We start from the raw sequence: 14,311 nt of genomic DNA, 5'->3' as shown, positions 1-14,311 counted from the left end.
CTCATTCTCCTTATCAGCTGGAAACATTAAAGCCGTAAAATGACTTTTTCGAACGGATAAAAACTATTGAACAACAAAAATGTTGAGCCTGTACCAGAATTTGAATGTACATGTGTTGAAGGTGCGGGTCTTGTTGAATTATTAAACATACTTTCTTTAATTTTTCGAGCCACAAAAACAACAACTTTTAATTTTCTTCTGCTTGAGTATCGGCCTCGGGTAGCTCTACTTATCATTGCTCAGTCAGTTGTCTGTTTGTGCTACTTTTTTCAAGGAGCAGCGGATTACTGGTAAGGGTGACTTTATGTGTTTAGTTACTTAAGTGGAAGTACTGTGGATAGTTTTACCTTACATACATAGAACTGCCAGTACAGCTTCTGAGGTAACTGTTTACAAAATGTTATATTCTATCCACAAATTCTTTGCAATTTTACATTGATAAACATTATCCTTAACACATTTGGCCCACATAAAGTACTATGGCCATCACACTGTCATTTAGAATTGTTTAAATAACTCGTGTCTTAAGTCCTTCCATCAAACAGAAAATTAAAAAAGTCGCATGGTTCACTTTATATTTCTAACATTTTGTGATATAAGTCGTTCATAACAAACTGAAAGGCCGGGAGTTTAAAATGCAAACCGATGGAAGCAGAAGTAGAAGACTATAATGTCACAGAGCACACTGTGTCTATTATTGTTTAGACATGTATAAATAAGAGCTTAATAAAGATGCTTAATTTCTTAAGAAATAAACAGGTGGCGTGATCTTTATCAAAAGTGGATGTTGCATCTGTGGCTAAACCCCTGTACCCAAAAACTTTAAAAATCTAGTGTGTGTGAGGCTGTGTAAGTAAAGCTTGCCCTTCACACCCGCGTGTAACAAACCATTTGTTGGGGGGTTGTGGATTTGTCACCTCAGCATTGTGAAAGTGGGGAAACATGTTTCTGGCTGTGCATAAGATTTCTGCTTACAACTTAGAATCTCAGTTCTAAATGAAATTCAGATGTTTTTTTAAGTATGGCTAATGTATTATTTGACTTCTAAGGCACACACACACACACACACACACACACACACACACACACGAACAACAACAACAGCAACACAGAGAAGAAGAGGGGGTCGTTTTACTACGCATCATAAAAACACAATCATTCATCTTCCAACTGTATCTTTCTGTTCTGGCTTTAGAATCATTGGTTGTTTACTGAGCCGTACTTTGGGAGTCATACTGTTGTGATACTGGGGGGAAAAGGGTAAGGTTTGATAGACTAAACCCTTACACACAAAACTTGAAAAACCTAAAGAGTGTGTGAGACTGCTAGCTGTGTTGTTCAGCAATAAACTCATCTACAAATGTGTTAGTAAAGAGTGACTTGTACTTCTGTCCCATTAAGCAATGGTTTAACAAATTTCACTGCAAACTATAAAAGGAATCTGGATTTAAATAGAACATAGTAGTGCAGGAAACACTAGTATAAGGTGTCTATGGAACAAATCTCCTTCAGCGTTCAAATGACCAAAGTGAGGCCTACAGGCGTTTCTCTCAGTTGGTTGTGTTCAGGGAAAAAGCAGCTAAATACACTGTGACTGCTCCACATTGTTAGTGAGTTAACTCTGGATATCTGTAGGTTTTGTCAAACTTGGAGTGAACAAAAGCAGAAAAACAGTAAAAGATGCAGACGGTGAAAGTCTGGTTTATTTCATGAACACAATGAAACATTTTACAGTCCACAGAGCAAAGCATACATGATAAATAGATACACATAACACGGACAGTGAGAAGTAAAACTCTTACCACATGTTATATTCTGTAAACTTAAAATAAACCACAGAAATTAGAGTTTAGTGTTTTAAAGTCATTATTAAAAACACGAGTCAACATTACTGAAGTGACACTTTAACGATGCTTCATATCACAGTCTTTATGATGATAAAACATGTTCTCTCATTAGTAGTTGTCTGCGCTGTCACTTGTCATGAAAATGTCCTGAGTCAGGGTTCCTCTTCAATTACCATTGATCATTAATAGGACGCACAAAAGATTTGTTACATTATCCCCATAAACAACACGCTTTTATAGAAATCATTGTGACACAGATATTTAGATTCTTGCTTCACAATGTGCACGAACTCAAAATCTTTAGCTTCATATTTATAAAGTATCGCAAAGAATACATTTATACCATTGTATGAGCTACATTTCTTGTAAAAAAAACTGATTGGTAATGCGTTTGAGAAAAGCTCCTGCTGTGACCTTCCTTCTGTGAGGGCACACACACTCACGCACACACACACACTCACGCACACACACACACACACAGAGAGAGAGAGAGGGGGGAGATCATTAATACAAAGGATTGGAGCCGTTTTTGGATTTTCACTTGTTGTTGGCTTTAATATGAACAGTCACATGAAATTCATTCCAGTTTTTTTTTTGCCTTTGCTTCAATTAAGATGTTTCTTTAAATATACAACAGCTTCCTTTTCAAAAAAGTTTACTGACATAGTAAGGAAGTAGCTAGGGACCTCAGTAAGTATGAGCAACAATAGCTTAGGGACAGTTTCTACAATAAATAGGATTTCTTCATCTGCTGTTCGTCAAAAAGTGCCATTAAAACAATTCAGCAGACCCTCAGAGTGCGGATACAAACTGTTTTCAGCTGTAGAGGTAGAGGTACGCTTCATGTACTTATCAACATACAGTTTAGCGGAGTGGATTAGAGTGCATTGGTGCTTGGGCCTCTTTTATTTAGCACGGTTATACCATTGTGAATTTAGCTATACGAATATGCTCAAGAGTCTATCATATGTTTGACATGCAACTAAAAATTCGAAAATATATATTTTTTAAATCAGTAACTTTGCAAATTTAGAGGAATTGTTTTCGGACAACATATGTGTCACATGTTAAACAGGGTTTGAATAATCAGCACTGACATACAGACATTTATGCCCTGGGTATAACAGACATGCTTACTGTGTGAAAGGCCCTCGGATTTCTTGGAGCAGAGAAACACTCTGTATTGTTGCTTTTCTCTATTGTATAAGCAGCGCCCGACTGTCAGAAACGCTCTGTGCGGGTAGCAAAGTCGGCTCCAACGCACATTCAAGTGAAAAAATAAAAAGTTAAAACGATATACCTTGTGGCAGTTGTGAAGTGCTGAGGAAAATACTGTGTGTCTGATGGGGTGTTTTTATATAGGTGGGGCTACTTTCAGTTGACCTCTGAGATGTAGAGATAAAAGAGTGTGATGTAAGGAAGAAAGGTGGCAGGCCTTTGGAGACTCTGTTGGTCATGGTTTCTGCTGGCCTCTGACATGATAAGACTAGTTGCATTAAAGCCATTAACTGTTTGTGTATATACACCTTTGGGCTGGGATGCTCTTGATAAGGAGCCTCTTTTGTTTGCTTCATGACTTCTTTTGCAGACTGTTGGGAGCCTAGCTGCACCCCCTCTGTCTAACTGTTACAGAGTGTGGGAATATGTGTTTTTTAGAAGTATCACAGCTTATTTCTAAAAGAAATACATGTTGTTTGCGGTGCTCTATTTAAAACTATTGGTCTGTGAAACTTTTAGAAACGTGAAATGCCCCTAAAGTAGTTAAATCATCTATGTGTAATCAGCGAGTCTAACTGTTGCAGACTAGTAGATAATTATAAGACTAGTTGCATTAAAGCCACATGGTGGTTGATACAGCGCTATTGTGAATATGTACTTTTAGAAGTATCACAGTTTATTTCTAAAGGGATACATGTTGTTTGTGGTGCTCTATTTTAAAAAAAACTACTAGCCTGTGAAACTATTAGAAAAGTGAAATCTTCCTAAACTAGCTAAATTAAATGCTGTGTGGGAATACACGGTTTTTAAAAGTATCACTGTTTATTTCTAAAGGGATACCTGTTATTTGCGGACCTCTGTTTGAAAACTATTTGCTCCTAAATAGCACTGAAGAAAATGCAAAAGGCTCCTAACTAGTTAAAATACCCCTAAAGTAGTTAAATTAAATCACCTATGTCTAAATAACAGAACTCTGAGACCTATACAAACCTTTAAAAAGAGTGTGAAATGCCACTAAAGTAGTTAAATCATCTATGTGTAATCAGCGAGTCTAACTGTTGCAGACTAGTAGATAATTATAGGACTAGTTGCATTAAAGCCACATTGAGGTTGATACAGCTCTAGTGTGAATATGTACTTTTAGAAGTATCACAGTTTATTTCTAAAGGGATACATGTTGTTTGTGGTGCTCTATTTTAAAAAAAAAACTACTAGCCTGTGAAACTATTAGAAAAGTGAAATCTTCCTAAACTAGCTAAATTAAATGCTGTGTGGGAATACACGGTTTTTAAAAGTATCACTGTTTATTTCTAAAGGGATACATGTTATTTGCGGACCTCTGTTTGAAAACTATTTGCTCCTAAATAGCACTGAAGAAAATGCAAAAGACTCCTAACTAGTTAAAATACCCCTAAAGTAGTTAAATTAAATCACCTATGTCTAAATAACAGAACTCTGAGACCTATACAAACCTTTAAAAAGAGTTTAATTAAAACACATAATGGTTTCATTAAATAATACTCTATTAAACACATGTGAACTCATATGACCCCTGGACACACACGCACATGCAAAAAGTCCGTTCTCGCGCACGTGCACACGCACATGGACGCGGCGGGGGATAGGGAGGGGGGGGGGAAATGCCCTCGGGGTGGGGGGTGTGGGGGGAGAGGGGTGGGGGGGGGCAAAAAAAAGTATAGGTATATTACTACTCACCTATATACGCACTGTCAAAGATACTTGTCTTTGAGTGAAGATTTAAGGTGATAAGACATATAAATAACTGCAACTTGAATCTGTACTGAAGCTCAGTATTTGACACAGAGTTCATGTTCACTGCTGTAATAGCTAATAATGATTAATATAATAACTATAATATTGGCCATATTATATTTACATTACCAAAGTGATATGACTTTAGTCTCATGAACAACATCAGCTAATTCTTATTTACTAACTAATCTTGAAATAATTGTTCAGTACAGAAATGAAGCCCAAAAATCATGTTTTACTGTCCTGTGGTCTCAGCCTCAGATACTTATCAAATCACACAAAGCTCTTGTAGAAACAAACAAACAAATGAACAAAATATGTTCTCCCTCATTTCTGTCAAACTAAGTTGTATGACACGTTTCCAGCGGTTAGTATCATGGTTGCTAGGCAACCTGGGAAGCGCAACGGAGACTAGACCGTCCCATACAGACAAACTTGCCGTTTATTTTGCAAATCGAGCTCAACACTGCCCCTAGCGTCCTGGAGCACTTCCGTTGTGTTTTGGAATTTGCATGTGTTTTCGAGTTTGCAAGTGTTTTGGAATTTGTACGTGTTTTGGATTTTGCATGTGTTTTTTAGTTTGCAAGTGTTTTGGATTTTGCAAGTGTTTTGGAGTTTGTACGTGTTTTGGAGTTTGCACGTGTTTTGGAGTTTGCATGTGTTTTTTAGTTTGCAAGTGTTTTGGAGTTTGCATGTGTTTTGGAATTTGCATGTGTTTTGGAGTTTGCAAGTGTTTTGGAGTTTGTACGTGCTTTGTCTCTAGGGGCCACCGTACTGACAGCTGCCATTACAATAACTGGCCTGCGTTACTTTTGTGAGGGATTATTTTGCCAGTCACCCGTTTATCTGAGCCACCACTGCCACCTACTGGCGAAACTAAATATCGCCCTAACATCACATCAGGTGGGAGCAAATGAGCTTTTTTGCTCTGTGCTATGATGCAAACTATTGTCACAACAATAGCAAAAAAAGATGATGGGGGGACCTTGTTCTTGATGCTCAAAATACTCAGGGTGCCACAACAACAGCTTGTTGACTGTGACAGACTTGGTCTCATGTTGTTTTCCTCTATTTGTGTGGATTGTAATGCAAAAACTAATATAAATATCATGTGCTTTGGAAACAGAGCTGGTAATAAAGCAAACTGTGAATACAAACAGCTACAGTCATTTGTCAATACAGTAATGGAATCATGAGCAGGTGACTGATCAGATGACTGTCACGTGGTTCAGTCAGCTGATGCTAGTGCTAACCAGCCGGACTGAAAGTGAATCCTGTGGCAGAGACGGATCTGACGGTCGGACAGGATGCCTTTCTCTGAGCTCTATTTTAATGTCGATAACGGCTACCTGGAGGGGCTGGTGAGAGGTTTTAAAGCTGGAATACTGTCGCAGGCGGATTATTTAAATCTCGTCCAGTGTGAGACGCTGGAAGGTGAGTTAAAATGGATAGCTAGCGGCTAATAGCTAGACGCCAGCTAGTTCCACAAGCTAGAGCTTAAAGCTAGTTAGCTGTTAAACGTTAGTTTCTGTTTTACTGTCGATATAAGTCGTCCCAATTTCTGTTATAATCTAGTCGCCAAGCTCAACATCGATAACTGCCACACGTTAAAGTGAAATAATTTGAGACTGTGTTCGTCAAGCTTGCTGTCATATGTCTGTATCCTGCGTAGCTAGCTTAAAGTAACCCAAGCAAGGGCCGGCTATATTGCTGTTTATTGCTCACTTCCCAGTTTTAAGGGAAGTGAAATTATAGTCAGAAGAGATTTTACAGTGTTCCTGTTAACATCGATGCTTCAAACAAATAACATTTTCTCTACCTTTTCTGTGACCATTCGGTTCATATCTTGCTAATTAATACTAGCTAACTGAGATTTTCTTATAGCAGACGCTTCTTGTGTTATGCTCACCTGCACGGAGCGGGCAGGGATGAATTCAGTTCAGTTACATTTCAGCGTCAAATTACAACAGTCCCTTCAAGGTGTTTGATTAAAATTTATTTTCCAAGAGAGACTTATGAACGTGAGACAGATTAGGACACAACCAAGACCAGGTAGCCAAATTTCTATTTAAGTTAGCAGTTGGGTTGAGAGACAGGAACAGCAACAAATGCAGGGGCACTGCAGCTGAAAGTTGGACCGCAAATCAGTTGAGAAATTGGTTTGAAAAGACAAAAAAATATCTTCTCAGTGAAATGCAAAATTCTATATAGAAAATAAAAGCTGCCGTACAACACTGCAAGTCTACATTTAACAATTTTTAAATAACCAAGTAAGGTAACATTATGGGGAAACCTTCATATTGCTTTTTGTTGTATTAGCCAGCATCTAAACAAAGAAACTATATGTTTCTTTGTATGTTAATATAAAACTAGATTTATAGCCACACCTTTTTAGCAGTTCTAGTTTCAAACTTAATCCTTAGAATAATAGAGTCCTGACTAACTGTTTGTCCTTCAGACTTGAAGCTCCACCTGCAGAGCACAGACTATGGCAGCTTCTTGGCAAACGAGGCGTCTCCTCTCACCGTGTCCGTTATTGACGACAAGCTAAAGGAGAAGATGGTGGTGGAGTTTCGCCACATGAGAAACCAGTCATATGAACCGCTGGCCAGCTTCATGGACTTCATCACGTAAGCTAAACCTGTCGAGTTGAATTGAGTACGGACGTCTGTTAGCACAATTTCTGAATATCATATTATTTATTAATTTAAAATTTGGCACTGTCATGTAAATAACAGTAGACACTGCAGTACTTTGAAGTACTGTAAAGTATTTGCCCTTAATCGGTAAAGTAACATCTCTGTTCTATAAAGTATAACAGTGTAGAACATTTGTGACGATCCCTCCCCTCCTTCCTTTGGGCTTTAGCTACAGCTATATGATCGATAACGTCATCCTGCTGATCACGGGCACTCTGCACCAGCGGGCCATTTCTGAGCTGGTGCCCAAGTGTCACCCGCTGGGCAGCTTTGAACAGATGGAGGCGGTCAACATTGCGCAGACCCCCGCCGAGCTCTACAATGCCATCCTTGTGGACACACCACTGGGTGAATATCTGTATATGACTTTTTCATCATCATAATAATATTCAGGGGTTTTATGCAATAAGAACAGGCCCTCAAAAAAAGCTTTATCACTCCCCTAAATCTAAAACTCAAATTGGTTTTCACAACGGTGGCTCTCTGCCCTTTTAAAGTTTATTAATTTTCTTTCTTTGGTTTCCTGTTTTAAAAAAAAAGAAGAAAAAAAAAGACGTGACTCGCTTATAGTTTGGCTGAAAGTTGTCACCCTCATTTGGTCAAGGTAACTCTCACAGGTAACATAATGTTTGTCTGTATGCGACACATTTGTAGTGACATCTGTGTATCATACCAACCAGCAGGGGTGTAAAACCTGAATTGTGATGTCTTATGTTGAACAGGAGATGGTGCCAAAGCTGAGGAAAACACTAAACATTGATTTCTGGTTTTTTTTTTTTTTTTCTCTTTTCAATAGCTGCGTTCTTCCAGGACTGCATATCTGAGCAGGACTTGGATGAAATGAACATTGAAATCATTCGTAACACCCTTTACAAGGTAGAGTTTATTAATAACTGAGCTAAGCTTTATTTATACAGTGCATGTCATTCCAGGTGAAATCACAATGTGTTGCAAAAAGCATAATCTGTCCACATAAGCAAGTGAATAAATAAAATGACAGCAAAAAAGGCAAAAATGTGACGGTAAAAGCTGAAACTCAGAAGTTAACTCAGTTAAAGAAACAGAAATTCAAAGACCATAATTACTCCAACAGAAGAAGAACAAGTCAAAAACCAATTAAAATTAAATAATTAAGATCAGCAGTAGTCGAGCACAATTGTTCCAACCTAAACATTAATACTGATAAATCAACATGTCGTTGTATAGATCTTTAATTAACTCTCTGGCAGTTGTGTTCTAGTAGACAACTGCAGATATTGTTGTAGCTCATCTTTCCAGCGTTTGTCACAGAATAAACGGTTTTAATAGTCCTGTGGATGTCGTTCTGGAAGCTGAGGGCAGATAAGTTGTGATTCTGTGAGAAATTGTCAGACTTCTAGCTTTCACTTGAATAACCAGGAGGTATTAAGTTGCAAGTTACCAATGTCCTGTGAACATCCCGTTAGTCTGCCAGTCTGGCCAAATCATTATGGGCAGAGAAACACAGAATATGGTATAGCATGTGGTATTTTCTGACAATTGATTTTGTATCAGTAAGAACAAGTTAACCAGTTTGTGCCCGTGGGAGTTGGAGATATTTTTAATATTTAATGGAAGCATTAAAAGTAGTTGTTATATATCTGTGAAGGTTCTCAGTCATCCAGGTCATCGTAGTCTAAGGAGCTTGGAAAGAATAGCGTCTGGACTTCTTTAAGTAGCTTGAAGACGTTTCACCTCTCATCCGAGAAGCTTCTTCAGTTCTAGGGTCAAATGGAGAGTCCCAGATTTAAACTCTGTGGGGGTTACCCACCGAGAGGGACAATGGACCCCCTAATGATCCTCTACCCAATCACATGAGCCAAGTTGTGAAAACGGGTGTCGGTCACAATTCACATGATCACATGATGGGGTGGGGCCAGGTTTCACAATGAGCTCACCCGAAACCTTGGCTGATTGTGACCTACACCCGTTTTCACACCTTGGCTCATGTGATTAGGTAGAGGATCATTAGGGGGTCCATTGTCCCTCTCGGTGGGTTACCCCCACAGAGCTTAAATCTGGGACTCTCCATTTGACCTTAGAACTGAAGAAGCTTCTCGGATGAGAGGTGAAACATCTTCAAGCTACTTAAAGAAGTCCAGACGCTTTTCTTTCCAAGCTCAGACTAGTTGTTACATAGTTTAAATTCAGAACTGGCGTGAAATTGTTATGTATTTATGTAAAGTTGTCATGTAAAATACGTTAAGTAGATTTTGTTCTCTCAGGCTTATCTGGAGGCTTTCTACAAGTTCTGCTCCAACTTGGGAGGAACGACTGCTGACACCATGTGTCCTATTCTGGAGGTGAGGCCTCAGTCTGATTTAGGAACGTGTCACTAGTCTTCCTTCTGGTTCTCTGGGAGGTCTTTTATCACTGAGCAGGTTTGCTCACGAAGACACTGAAGCATCTTTAACTTGACTCATCACTGTTCTTCTTCGCCTCTGTATCTGCAGTTTGAAGCTGACAGGAGAGCCTTCATCATCACCATCAACTCATTTGGCACAGAGCTGTCCAAAGAGGACCGTGCCAAACTCTTTCCCCACTGTGGCAAGCTTTACCCAGAAGGCCTTGCTCAGCTGGCCCGTGCCGATGACTATGAGCAGGTCAAGGCTGTAGCTGATTTTTACCCTGTAAGTTCAGAAATGGCCTGCAGAATTCCCCATAGAAACATCATTGAACTCATATGTTTCAAGTTGTTTTCACTTTCATCTTCCAGTTTGTGCTTTGGTGTCTGTCATTGTCCATCGAGGTTCAATCTTTCAGTTTAACGTCTGTGTTAAAGCATAAACTTGTTCTTGCATTTTCAGGAGTACAAGCTGCTGTTTGAGGGCGCCGGTAGCAACCCGGGAGATAAAACCCTGGAGGACCGTTTCTTTGAGCATGAGGTGAAGCACATGCATCCCTCACTCACAAAGACCTTTTTACACCCAGTATTAACCTCTGTCGTGTAATAGTCACAGACCTCTACATTTGAACTAATTGTTCAAAGCTGTTATTATTTCAAGCATGCTGACTTTAACTTTGCTGGAGTAATGCAGGTTTGTATGTGTGGTTATTAGATTCATTTTCAGTGATTTGTCTTGCCTTCAGAATATTTCATACAGCAGAATTTCTTACATGCCAGTAAAGCCAGTACAGTCACGACATGGTGTGAGTGTGGCTGCGTCTCACTGCAACACTACACACATCCAACTATTTGACTGTGTGAGAGCCTTAACCGCCTCACACAGGTTGTCCATATTATTATCCAAACACCTCACATCCCCATGATGATTGCTGGAACAGCTCCAGGTCTGAAGCCCGTCATTTCTCCAAGCCAGGAAAGTAAAAGGGGAGAAAAAAATCTGACTGTCCAACTAGAACACTCCAATATCAGGTTTTGAGAACCCCAGAAATGCTCAAAATAAAGCCATTTGTTACCATTATTCACATTCTTTTATTATGAATCATGCCGCTTAACTGTGCAGCACCCCACATTGTGCATTACGTGTTATACTCCAAAGGACAGTGAGGAAAAACACATAAACCAATATTAAACATGATACAAAGGTTGTTTCTTTCCACCTGGACGTAGCATTTCTCCCACTGAAAACGTCCAGATGAACAGAATCGACCTTTGGGGATTTACTTACCTGGATGATCAAGCATGCATCAAGACGATACTTATGGTTACTACAAAAGATATTCAACTATTATTAAAATATGACAAATTAACAATGGTAAAGTGTGGCGCATTATGAATGATGCGCATTGTGAAAACGTAGTGAGTACACATTGAGGTGTTCCCAGGCCACCCCAGGGAGATGATCCCTCCAGCGTGTCCTGGGTGTACCCCAGTGCCGCCTCCCGGTAGGACGTGCCTGGTCGGAACATCGTACCCAGAAGCGACTGCCTCAGCTGGGCTCTACCCTGTGCTAAAGAAGAGCCCATCCATCCTTTGGAGAAAGCTCTTTTCTTCCGCTTGTATCCGCGATCTTTCACCTTTAAAAGAACTAACAGTAATAGTCTTAACAAGCAATCAGGGGCCCGTTCTTCGTACCTCGCTAAGTAGGTTAGCCGGATTAGATTGTTGACGATTTCGCGTGATCCTGGATCAGTCGGTTCCCCGAAGCTCATCCGGGACTTGCTGTCATAGCAACAGAGCCGTAAGCGTAAACCTGCTCGGGAGCAGGTTTACTTTATGTAAACAGGATTAGATCGCGGCCACGCAGGTATGTCCGCTTCATTTATACGAAAGCAACAGCGATATTTTTCCACTGTTTCACCATAAATAAATATTATCAATGTAACTAAAGATAATGCAGCACTTGATCCTTTTATTGATGTCACACAGATACATACAGGTCATTCCCTAAAAAAGGGAAATGAACTATTAACATTCTATTACATGTATGTGATTATTACAGATGTAATTCATATTTCAGAGTAGTAATTGTAAATTACTTCGTGTAATCAAGATGAGAGACCACGGCTATAAAAGCGAAGGTGGATTTGGGAAGCCTGTCGCAGCCATGTCCTGTCCGTATACGCGACCAACCCATTGCGGAAGGTGCAAGATTGATAAGGAGAGTCCTCAGAATTCAGCGTATATTGCGGGACAGACAGGATCCTTTAGCTCAGCGCGACAGTGTGCTCATAGAGAGATATCGATTTTCCCGTGAGGGTATTATTTACTTAACCAACTTGTTGACGAGGGGGTGCAGGACCACCACCTGTCTTTTTTTCCTCTGCCCTTTTCTTGGTTGCTGTTATGAACAAACTAACAGAGTATTACAGGCCAGTATTACCTTGCCAAGAGACGCAAAGCAATCTAAGTGATAAATATTACCATTCTGTAGAATACTCCTGTATTCCACTTTTACTTGTTCCCATGTTCTTGTGGGTCCTGTTGTGGCTCTAATGTGAAAGGGGATATAATATAACATATTATAATATAATGCCATATGATATTGGACAATATAGTGTCATATGATAGATCTACCCTACCGCCTACTGGTGTTGGCCAGAGGGGCCGATGGCGCGATATGGCAGCCTGGCTACAACCGTAGCTGCCTCCACCAGTGTGTGAATGTGGGAGTGAATGAATAGTGGTATCGTAAAGCGCTTTGGGTGCCTTGGAAAGCGCTATATAAATCCAATCCATTATTATTATTAGTATTAAATTACCTACGAGTTTGATTTGTCAGCAACTTTCTGCCAGCCCTCTCTCCTTGCTTTTGCAGCCTTTGCAGTGTTCCCTTGCGTTTTAATTAAACTCTGAAACTCCTGTAATCCCTCACTCATGAGTTCTTGCTCTGCTGCCGGAAAATACCGAGCACGCCCCTTCGACATTTTCGCCGACCAATCAGCGGGTTGCCGATCAATGTTTCTACTATCGATGCGTAGCCCCTTTTACGACACCCAGTGATGTCACATTCCTGCGTCCAGCTGTAGTAATCGTCAACAGCAGGTGTGTTCGGGGAACCGGATTAGCGAGCTCACGGTTAGCGCGATGATTTGATCTTGGATGTGTCATTTGATCTTGGATGTAGTAAGCGACGTACGAAGAACGGGCCCCAGGCCTAGATTAACAGAGTTATGTTGTTTCTCAACAATGAAGCTTCATCTTGTGGCAGACGCCTGCATAACATTTACTGGCATTGGGCGTCAATGTAAAACCATTAAACGACTGGTACGTCTGATAAAGACTAGTGATGATTAGTCGACTAGTTTATTCTATAGGCAGAAAAGATGACTGCCACTCAGCCAATCAGTGCCACAATTGGAAAAAAACAACTGTTATTTACAACTTTGAGCATCTTCAAATAATGTCCTTTCTTATAATTATCATAGTGTTGTTACAGGATGGCTTTGCTTAAAGGAAAAATCAACAAATGTGCATAATTGTCACTCAGACTAAGAACCTTTTACACTAGATTTTAACAAATTTCTGCTTTTGTTAGACAACATGGATATTTATGGTGTTTGGGATTTTGTGTTTAGTTTCCTGTGTGGAAGTCATGTAAAGTCGTTGACATGTGGGGCGGCTGTAGCTCCGGAGGTAGATCATCTACTGATCGGAAGGTTGACGGTTCGATCCCTGGCTCTCCCCAGTCTGCATGCCAAATGTCCTTGGGCAAGATATGAACCACAAGTTGCTCTCAGATGCATCCATCAGAGTGTGAATGTGTGTGAGTAGTAGTTAGACAGTGCTCATGTGAATGGGTGAATGTTGCACTCTGGCAGAGTAGTGCTGTAGAAGAATCAGTCCATTTACCATTTCACTTGAGTTGCAATGTGTGCAAAAAAAAAAAAGCTTGGTCCAGCATCTTGAGTAAAGGAATACCTGACAAGCTGTGCAATGTTGAGTATCTGAAATATAAATGAAACTGAACTGCCAGTTTAGAAAAGATTGGGTTGAGCTAATTGAGAGATTGAAGTTGGATCACTTTGTGTCAACCTTAACCACGTCTTTTGTTTTCATTTTTTATTCTTTGACGTCAGTACTAACCTTGTCTTTCCACCTCCTTCGTGTTTGTAGGTGAAGCTGAATAAGCTGGCCTTCCTCAACCAGTTCCACTTCAGTGTTTTCTACGCCTACGTCAAGCTGAAGGAGCAAGAGTGCAGGAACATCGTCTGGATCGCCGAGTGCATTGCCCAGCGGCACCGCGCCAAGATCGACAACTATATTCCCATCTTCTAAGCAGTCTTCTTCCCACCATCATTTCATTCAGTTGGTTTTTTTTGTTCCCCACAGTCACAGCCTGGTGATAAAGG

General features: G+C 40.1%; 1 protein-coding gene across 1 annotated transcript in view; it reads left to right on the top strand.

Moving 5' to 3' along the window:
- Positions 1–6,058: 6,058 nt before the first annotated feature.
- The window catches only part of LOC146719172 (V-type proton ATPase subunit d 1), a 9,087-nt gene continuing 834 nt past the window's right edge, over positions 6,059–14,311 (top strand). The window contains exons 1-8 of the mRNA XM_085461049.1: positions 6,059–6,272; positions 7,297–7,468; positions 7,707–7,885; positions 8,334–8,413; positions 9,781–9,858; positions 10,009–10,185; positions 10,363–10,440; positions 14,076–14,311. The exon at positions 14,076–14,311 is cut by the window's right edge and continues 834 nt beyond it. Coding sequence (XP_085317175.1) covers positions 6,146–6,272; positions 7,297–7,468; positions 7,707–7,885; positions 8,334–8,413; positions 9,781–9,858; positions 10,009–10,185; positions 10,363–10,440; positions 14,076–14,237 — 1,053 coding nt within the window. The 5' untranslated portion in view covers positions 6,059–6,145 and the 3' untranslated portion in view covers positions 14,238–14,311. The remainder of the gene's footprint in view (positions 6,273–7,296; positions 7,469–7,706; positions 7,886–8,333; positions 8,414–9,780; positions 9,859–10,008; positions 10,186–10,362; positions 10,441–14,075) is intronic.

The sequence above is a fragment of the Copadichromis virginalis genome, linkage group LG1 (genome assembly GCF_057382275.1).
Source record: "Copadichromis virginalis isolate Kocher_CV1m ecotype Utaka linkage group LG1, C_Virginalis_male_GT1.1, whole genome shotgun sequence".
Lineage (NCBI taxonomy): Eukaryota > Metazoa > Chordata > Actinopteri > Cichliformes > Cichlidae > Copadichromis > Copadichromis virginalis.
Note: the sequence above shows the minus strand (reverse complement) of the source record. Positions and strands in the feature narration are given on the sequence as shown.